The following is an 8364-nucleotide window of genomic DNA, read 5'->3' as shown; positions in this document are numbered from 1 at the left end:
CCGCAATCCCTTCTCCATTCTCCTCTCGGGATCTTGGGCACACACGCACACGCGCCCGGCGTGAGTTTTAAGCCACCGGGTCCGGGACACGAACCGTGGTCGACTATGTGGGAGTCCAGCGACATAGCCATTACGCTAACTGCTGGTTCCCAAGGCCAGCCCTCTCTTGAGGGACCCCAAGGAGGGTCCCTGAGAAGCATCAGAAAGGAGAACAGGAATGGAAGGTGCCTTACTCCAAGCGTCAGGGCAGAACCGGAAGTGCTAGACGTCAGCTCTGCACCCACTAACTGCACTGCCTGACTCAGCTCTGCACCCATTAACTGCACTGCCTGTTCATCTGCCCCAGCCTGGGCCTCCCTTCCACCCCCTTTCCTCTTCTGGGCCCCTTTCTCTGTTTCCCTCTCACCGTGCCTTCTCCCTTCGTGGTATTCCTGCATCCCGGTTCTCCTCTCCCCATCCTGATAGGTCTCTCTTTGCCCTCACATCAATCTCTCCTTTTCCCTTTTATTCATAAATGTTTCTCTGCAATGTCCAGAATTCAGTTCTTCATCCACGTCCCTTCAGCAGGTTGGTTATTAATTATTTATCTAATTTTATGTATTAGTAGTACTATTGTTTAATTTGCTATATGGTATATATAGCTATATATATAATCTTTCTCACCAGAGAAAGACAGAGAGAGAGAGAAAGAGGGAAAGTAAGAAAGCAAGCCACCAGGTCAGGGACTCAAACTGAGATCGACCATGTGCAAGCCCAGCACCTTAACCACCATGCCACCTGCTGGCTCATTCCTCATTTAAAAAAAAAAAAAAAGTGTTTGCCACTCCTTCTCAGTCATAAGCAACAGACCCTCATTTCATTTATTCAACAGCTACTGTGTGCCTGCCCCTAGGCTGGGTGCTTAGTGTGTAAATGAGTGCACGGCAGCCCTTGACTCTCAAGTATGGAGAAGAAGCAATGATGCTAGGACCAGCAGGTGGCGCAATGGTTACATCATTAGACTCCCATGTAGCCGACTGCAATTTGAGTCCTGGATCCCGTGGCTTAAAACTCACGCTGGGTGCGTGTGCATGCGTGCCCAAAATCCCAAGAGGAGAATGGAGGAGAAGGGATTGCAGCGTGGCCATCCCCCCAGGGGATTGATTTCTCACTTTCTATCTCTCTGTCTCTCTGGTGAGCACACGTGCCCTTTAGCAAAACTCTTATCTACAAAAGAAAAAGAAATGATGCTGTATGTGAGGTTACTTACCATATACACGGAGCTAGGCTGAGAAAGGCCCGCCCTGGTGCAGGGGGTTTGAAGGATAAGTAGGAGTCCTCTGCCTTTTCAGACTGTGGGGACTGGTGAGCAAAGCCACCAGGAAGGGGTAAAATGACAGTGTAGTCTGGGTACAAAAAGCAGTGAGAGGGATGAGCAGTTGGTGTAATGGTTATGTCGCTGGACTCCCATGTAGTCGACTGCGGTTTGAGTCCCGGACCTAGTGTCTTAAACTCACACTGGGCACATGCGCGTGCCTGCCCAAGATCCCGAGAGGAAAATAGAGAAGAGATTATGGCATGGCCATGCCCCCTGGGGGGTGATTTCTCACTTTCTGTCTCTGTCTCTCTCTGTTTTTCTAGCGAGCGCTCGCGCCCTATAGCAAAAACCTCTCCAAAAAGAAAATAAAAAAAGAAGAAGCAGCAGCAGTGAGAGAGGAGAGGAAAGTCAGGTTTCATTCACTCAGGAAAAAGGTTCAAACCTGAGAGTGGGGACAACAAAGGGTCTAAGAGTGAGAGCAATGAGGGTAGACTTCTGGAAATAGTCAGAAAACCAGTCAGGGTGCTGGTGAGCTGGACTAAACTGGCAGGAGTCCAGGTGGAGGAAACAAGGCGAAAGTCAGACAGTTCAGAAGGAGGTCAAAACACCAGTTGGCAACTAAGTGGATAAAAGAGGGGCCGAGCAGGAAAGGAGAAAATCAGACCTGACTTCTGCCATAGGGGTGACTGGGCAGCGCCCTGGCTGTGATAAGGAAGTGAGGAGGAGGTGCAGGTTTGGACCTGCTGGCCTTGTGCCCTGCCCCAGCCAGGGCGTAACTGGGCACCTGGATCTGGAGTCTCCGAGAGGCCTGGGTGGGATTAACTGAGCCTTTCTTAGGGAGCTGGCGGGCAAGGGGCTGGGGCCGCGACTACCCTGGTACAGCCCCCTGCGGCTCCTCGCTCTCCCTCCAGGTGGCACTAGAGCCCCGCACTTCCGAGACTCGTGCTCTCTGCACTCCGGGCGTCCGGTTTCTCTCTGGACACGCAGACCCTAGGTCGTGCCCTCTGGGCTGGCCAGAATTTACGTGAGGCTCCAAACCGGATCCAAGCCTCCCCAGTGTGTGTGGCCCACGCGACCAGCACATGCGTGGCGGCTCAGGGACCTCGGGGATGGTGGCGGTCGGCGTCACCACCTGTCCCTGGGGCCGCCTCCGGGAACGCGTGTTGGGAATGTGTGTAGGGGACGGACCGGATAGGCAGAACCCAGAGCAGGGCTGCATGGAAAGACAGGACTACGGAGTTTAGCCACTGGACCCACTAGGAACTGAATTTCCCGGTCCCCAGCGCCACTCCCGAGTGGGAAACATGTCGCGGACCCTTTAAGGCTCTATTTCCCTCCCTTCTCCCTCCCAGGACAGGCCGGGACACCCGGGACCTGACATTTGGCGGCTCCTAACATGGGAGCTAAAAATAGCCGCCCCGGGTCACTTGGGGGCATTGCTCCTCACGCACCCCGCGCGGGCTCGCGCGCTCGGCCTCCAGCCGCTGGAGTCCCCACTCCCGCACACGTGGGCAAGAATCCCTGGCCCGGCCCCTCTTTCCAGACCCCACTGTCCCGACCCGCGGTGCTAGACATTAAGACACTTCTTCCAATCGTCTGGTGCGCCTTTTGCTCCAAGGACACTTCTCTTGTCGTCCCAGGCTGGTGGGAACCCAGGGGACGCGTCCCGGGCGCGCTGAGGGGCGGGGCTTGGGTAGGCGGCTCCGCTAAGTTTAAACCCCGGGGAGGTCGGGTGGCCCGTGGAGTTTGGGTCCCTTGGCCAATGACTGTGGAGGGCGTGGCCCCCGTGAGGCGGGGGCGAGGTGGCGAGGCTCCTCGTGTCTTTCCCAAGCCGGGCTCCGCCAGATCCCCGGGAGCCCCGCTGCTTTCAGGCTCCTTTGCTCGTAGCTGTGGGTCCCATCAGGCCCGCCCTCCGGTCGTCGCTCCGGGACCCCCGTAGCCCCCTCGCCCTCTGCCCTCCAGGTCGCGGCCACAGACGCCCCCAGTCGCCTCGCATCACCGCAGCCCTGCGCTTCCAGCTCTTCTAAGACACGATGCCGTCAGGCTTCCAACAGATCGGCTCTGAAGTAGGGTTCGGCATGTGGGGTCCTGCTTTTCCTGGGGTCGCGGTGGGGGTCAGCTAGGGGGCGGTCCCTGCGCAGGCACAGGGGGTGGAGGTGGGGGACTGGCTATTTATACCCGGCCCAGATAACCCGTGACTGTCGGATTCCAATCCTGTCAAGAGGCAGAATGGGACTGGGGGGCCATTCGGGGGCACGAACTGGATCCTGCGAGTCCAGGGTTCGTCCTTCTCTGTACGCGGCGGCTTGCGCAGGAGTCGGGAACACCCTGCCCTCCATCCGATCCGACTTGGGGATATATTACAAATCCAGGCGGGTCTTGGGCTCCGGGAGCCGTCCCACTGCCCCGGCTCGCGGGCGGTGTTTCGAGGACCAGAGGCTCTCCGTGGGCCCCCACCCCCACTCCTGGCCTCCCTCCAGGACGCTGAACTTTCCTTTGGCCCCACAGTTGGTGGAGGGACAGAGGGGAGCGTCAGCCCCCCCTTTTCAGCTCAGGTTTCCGTTTGGAGACAGTCTGTGCCGCCAGCGAGCAGTGGCCATCCCCGCCACCGCCCCTCACTCCACCTTCCCGCCCTCTTCCCACCCGCAAAAACCCAGGGGTGTCCCCCAGCCCTTGATCAGAGCTTAAAGGGGGAAGGGAGGCGGGGGCGGAGACACAGACGTCCATCCCTGGAGGAATGACCGGGATGTCCTTTTCGGAATTGGCCTTCTTGGACCTAATGGGGGCTTCCTGGCACCGACCAGAGAAACCCGATGGGGGAAGGAGGAAGAGGACAGTAGCGAGGACAGTAATGCGCTTGTCAGTTTCTAAACCGGCCCTGTCTGGGATACCTTGAACAAGGTTTTGATTTTCACAAGGCTTTCCCTGACAGGTAGGCAGGGCAAGGCAAATCACTCTCAAGTCTGGGAAGATAAAACCGAGGTCCCGCGTGGAGAAGTGAGTTGCCCAAGGTCACAGAGGAATTTTGAGACTTAAGTCCTCAACGTTTCTCTGCCTCGTAGCCTCAGCCATCCCGTTTCTCCTCAGAGCCCCGCTGCCGTGGGGTTGTGTGTGCTCCTGTTTACATGGAGCTCTCCGTGCAATTCCTAATATGGCCCAGTTTCCCTCACCCGGCATGTGGGGTGGAACCCAGCATCTTCAGGCTCCAGCTGGGCCCAGGGCCCCTGGAGGAAGGAAGAGCATGGCTCCACATGACATGCTGCTTCTCTGCTTGGACTGTCCAGGACGGAGAGCCCCCTCGGCAGCGGGTGACCGGGACCCTGGTCCTCGCCGTATTCTCTGCTGTGCTTGGCTCCCTGCAGTTCGGCTATAACATTGGGGTCATCAATGCCCCACAGAAGGTGAGGGGCCTGCCCCCGGCAGAATGAGGGTGCCTGGACAGGGAGGCCGGGGGACCTGGGGGTGGGGGGGCAGAGGGTCTACAGGGAATCACACCTGTGCTGTCCCACCAGGTGATTGAACAGAGCTACAATGAAACGTGGCTGGGGAGGCAGGGACCTGAGGGACCCGGCTCCATCCCGCCAGGCACCCTCACCACCCTCTGGGCTCTCTCCGTGGCCATCTTTTCTGTGGGCGGCATGATTTCCTCCTTCCTCATTGGCATCGTCTCTCAGTGGCTGGGAAGGTATGGGGCTGGAAGGTAGGGCAGGGGAACGGGAAGGGAGCCAGGCACAGGTGCCTACCACTCACAGCCTGCCCTGTCTGCCTGCCAGGAAAAGGGCGATGCTGGTCAACAATGCCCTTGCAGTTCTCGGGGGCGTCCTCATGGGCCTCGCTAAGGCTGCTGCCTCTTACGAGATGCTCATTCTCGGACGGTTCCTCATCGGCGCCTACTCAGGTACCCACAGGCTCCACAGCACTGCCGAGGCCGTGCCGAGGCCGTGCTTTCCTTCTCCGGGCCTGGGATTTTTGTTCTTGTTTTGTTTGGGTTTTGGTTTTCTATCCTTTTCCTCTTTTTTTTTTTTTTTAGAATTATTATTTTATTTTATTCATTATTATTATTTAATTTGATCAGAGAGAGACAGAGAGAGAGAGGGAAAGTGAGGAAGCCAGCCGCCAGGTCCAGGACTTGAGCCGTGGTTGGCATGCGGGAGTCTAGCGCCCCAACCACACCTCACCTGTGGACCCCCGTTCCTGGGACTTTAGGTGGGAGTGGGCACTGCGCTCAGCCCTCTCTTCTTCCCTCTTTCCAGGACTGACGTCAGGGCTGGTGCCCATGTATGTCGGGGAAATTGCCCCTACTCACTTGCGGGGTGCCTTGGGGACGCTCAACCAGCTGGCCATCGTCATTGGCATACTGATCGCCCAGGTGACTGGGCCTGGCCTCATGGGGGCTCTGGGTAATAGGGTGGGCCTCCAGGGTGAGGCAGCAGGGCTGTGACCTGCCCTCCTGGCCAATCTTGCCCACAGGTGTTGGGCCTGGAGTCCATGCTGGGTACGGCCACCCTGTGGCCACTGCTCCTGGGCATCACAGTGTTACCCGCCCTCCTGCAGCTGGCCCTGCTGCCCTTCTGCCCTGAGAGCCCCCGCTACCTCTACATCATCCGGAACCTGGAGGGGCCTGCCAGAAAGAGTGAGCTCACCCTGCAGTCCAGCCCAGGCCCATGAGTCCACCCATCTTGTAGCACCTGGCCTTCTCTCAGGCCCCCTCAGGCCTGACCCTCCCCGCCCCCAGGTCTGAAGCGCCTGACAGACTGGGCTGATGTGTCTGAAGCGCTGGCAGAGCTGAAGGATGAGAAGCGGAAGCTGGAGCGTGAGCGCCCACTGTCCCTGCTCCAGCTCCTGGGCAGCCGAACCCACCGGCAGCCCCTGATCATTGCGGTGGTGCTGCAGCTGAGCCAGCAGCTCTCGGGCATCAACGCTGTACGTGCAGAGCAGCTTCCAGGCAGGGCATGGGCCAGGTGCCTCCCCAAGGGGAGGGGGGAGGTCAGGCCCTGCCATTAAAACTCAGGACCAGGGACCAGCAGATGCTGTGGAGGTTAAGGCAGCTGGATTCCACGTGGCTGACTACGTGCTTCAAGTCTCAGACCCAGGGGCTTGAAGATCACTCTGGGCGCGTGTGCGTGTGTGCCCAAAATCCTGAGAGGAGAATGGAGGAGAAGGGATTGCAGCGTGGCCATCCCCCCATCTCCCACAAGCACACATGCCCTATAACAAAAATTTGAAAAAGACTCAGTCGGCCCAGCTTGGTGTGGCTGAAGCAGAGGCGGTGATGCCCCTCCTTTGCCTTTTCTTCTCCCTACCACTAGGTTTTCTACTATTCAACCAGCATCTTCGAGACGGCAGGGGTAGGGCAGCCAGCCTATGCCACCATAGGAGCTGGTGTGGTGAACACAGTCTTCACGTTGGTCTCGGTAACTGCTCCCCTCTGCAATGGCACGCACCCCTGACCGCACATCCCTGGGTGCCCCATAGGTCTTATTCTTGGTTGCCTTCATCCTCCTAAGCCCTCCCACTTCCTGCGTCCCGAAGGCCACCTCCCGAGCCCTGACTCTCCCCACAGGTGCTCCTGGTGGAGCGGGCTGGGCGTCGGACCCTCCATCTCCTGGGCCTGGCAGGCATGTGCGGCTGCGCCATCTTGATGACTGTGGCTCTGCTTCTGCTGGTGAGGCCTGGGGCAGGGAGGAAGCCAGCAGTTCATCCCACAGGAGTAGCCCCAAGGGGCTCTGGGACCAGCCAGCCAGGGATACTCCTTAACGCCCTACCTCCAACCTCAGGCCAGCCTGTGTGCCAGGCCCAGGGGTGCTTGGCTCCAGTCTTCTGGGGCAGTGGCCTGTGCTCTGGGGGAGCTCACGCTGCACTGAGGCCTGGGGGCAACTGTAGAAGCCAGGAGAGAGTGCCTCTGGCAAGCTTCAGGTATAATTCCTAAGGACCAGCTTTAGGGCCAAGGCAGGATCAGCGAAGAGCTGAGGCCACATGCTCCCTCTGCCTCCACTCTGCTCAAGGGCCCAGCAGCCCCTGAGTGTTCAGAAGTGCTCACAGCCCGCTTCTAACCAGGGCGGCAGGCCCCCCACAAGCTGCAGGAAGGGGTAGATTGGGTTGAGGGCGAGGGAAGATCCAGAAAAGCCTGAATTGGATTCCCCATTCTCCTCGCCTGGCCCCTAGGAGCGAGTTCCAGCCATGAGCTATGTCTCCATCGTGGCCATCTTCGGCTTTGTGGCATTCTTTGAGATCGGCCCCGGTCCCATCCCCTGGTTCATCGTGGCAGAGCTCTTCAGCCAGGGGCCTCGCCCGGCGGCCATGGCTGTGGCTGGCTTCTCCAACTGGACGTGCAACTTCATCATTGGCATGGGTTTCCAGTATGTCGCGGTAGGTCTCACACCCTGCCCCAGTCTGCCACGCCGAGGGCCAGCTGCTCATGGCGAGCTCACTGCTCTCCAGCCAGGGTCTCCCCAACCCACAAGTGGTCTTTGGATCACTTTGGTGGGTCACCTACTCCACCAGCAAAGGAAATAAGGGAGATGAACTAGTAGATCTTCAGAACAGACCAGCAGCATATCTCAGCCAGGAACAAAGTCGTAAACCTCCCTAGCACGCGAACGGCCGGCAATCTGCCGAGTGCAGTGACTCAGGGCGGTGAAGAGGGAGGAAAGCTAAAGGAGAGCTGGGTTTCACAGTGTCCCTTTTTCAGCGTAAATTCTCATTCCTGGTCACCTCCGTTGTCCTTCCACGGAGCCACCTGCTCTCCGCTGGAGTCTTTAGTCCCTGACTCGCCCTTTCCTCCCCGCCTCGCCCCCATCCAGTCCGTCACCGCCTCTTTCTCCACCTGTCCCAGGACGCTATGGGCCCATACGTCTTCCTCCTATTTGCCGTCCTCCTGCTGGGCTTCTTCATCTTCACCTTCTTAAAAGTGCCTGAAACCCGAGGCCGGACATTTGACCAGATTTCAGCCGCCTTCCGCCGGACACCCTCTCTCTTAGAGCAGGAGGTGAAACCCAGCACGGAACTCGAGTATTTAGGGCCAGATGAGAATGACTGAGGGGCCAGGCAGGGGTAGGAGAGCCTGG

The 8364-nt window shown here is 58.5% G+C and overlaps 1 protein-coding gene across 1 annotated transcript in view; it reads left to right on the top strand.

Moving 5' to 3' along the window:
* Positions 1 to 3088: 3088 nt before the first annotated feature.
* Positions 3089 to 8364, top strand: part of SLC2A4 (solute carrier family 2 member 4) — a 6657-nt gene continuing 1381 nt past the window's right edge. Inside the window, exons 1-11 of the mRNA XM_006151823.2 lie at positions 3089 to 3363; positions 4582 to 4698; positions 4810 to 4982; positions 5071 to 5195; positions 5551 to 5666; positions 5768 to 5930; positions 6033 to 6220; positions 6607 to 6711; positions 6861 to 6962; positions 7463 to 7666; positions 8133 to 8364. Of these exons, the coding sequence (XP_006151885.1) occupies positions 3331 to 3363; positions 4582 to 4698; positions 4810 to 4982; positions 5071 to 5195; positions 5551 to 5666; positions 5768 to 5930; positions 6033 to 6220; positions 6607 to 6711; positions 6861 to 6962; positions 7463 to 7666; positions 8133 to 8336 (1530 nt within the window). The 5' untranslated portion in view covers positions 3089 to 3330 and the 3' untranslated portion in view covers positions 8337 to 8364. The remainder of the gene's footprint in view (positions 3364 to 4581; positions 4699 to 4809; positions 4983 to 5070; positions 5196 to 5550; positions 5667 to 5767; positions 5931 to 6032; positions 6221 to 6606; positions 6712 to 6860; positions 6963 to 7462; positions 7667 to 8132) is intronic.

This window comes from Tupaia chinensis, unplaced genomic scaffold (assembly GCF_000334495.1).
Source record: "Tupaia chinensis unplaced genomic scaffold, TupChi_1.0 Scaffold000330_1, whole genome shotgun sequence".
Taxonomy (NCBI): domain Eukaryota; kingdom Metazoa; phylum Chordata; class Mammalia; order Scandentia; family Tupaiidae; genus Tupaia; species Tupaia belangeri.
Note: the sequence above shows the minus strand (reverse complement) of the source record. Positions and strands in the feature narration are given on the sequence as shown.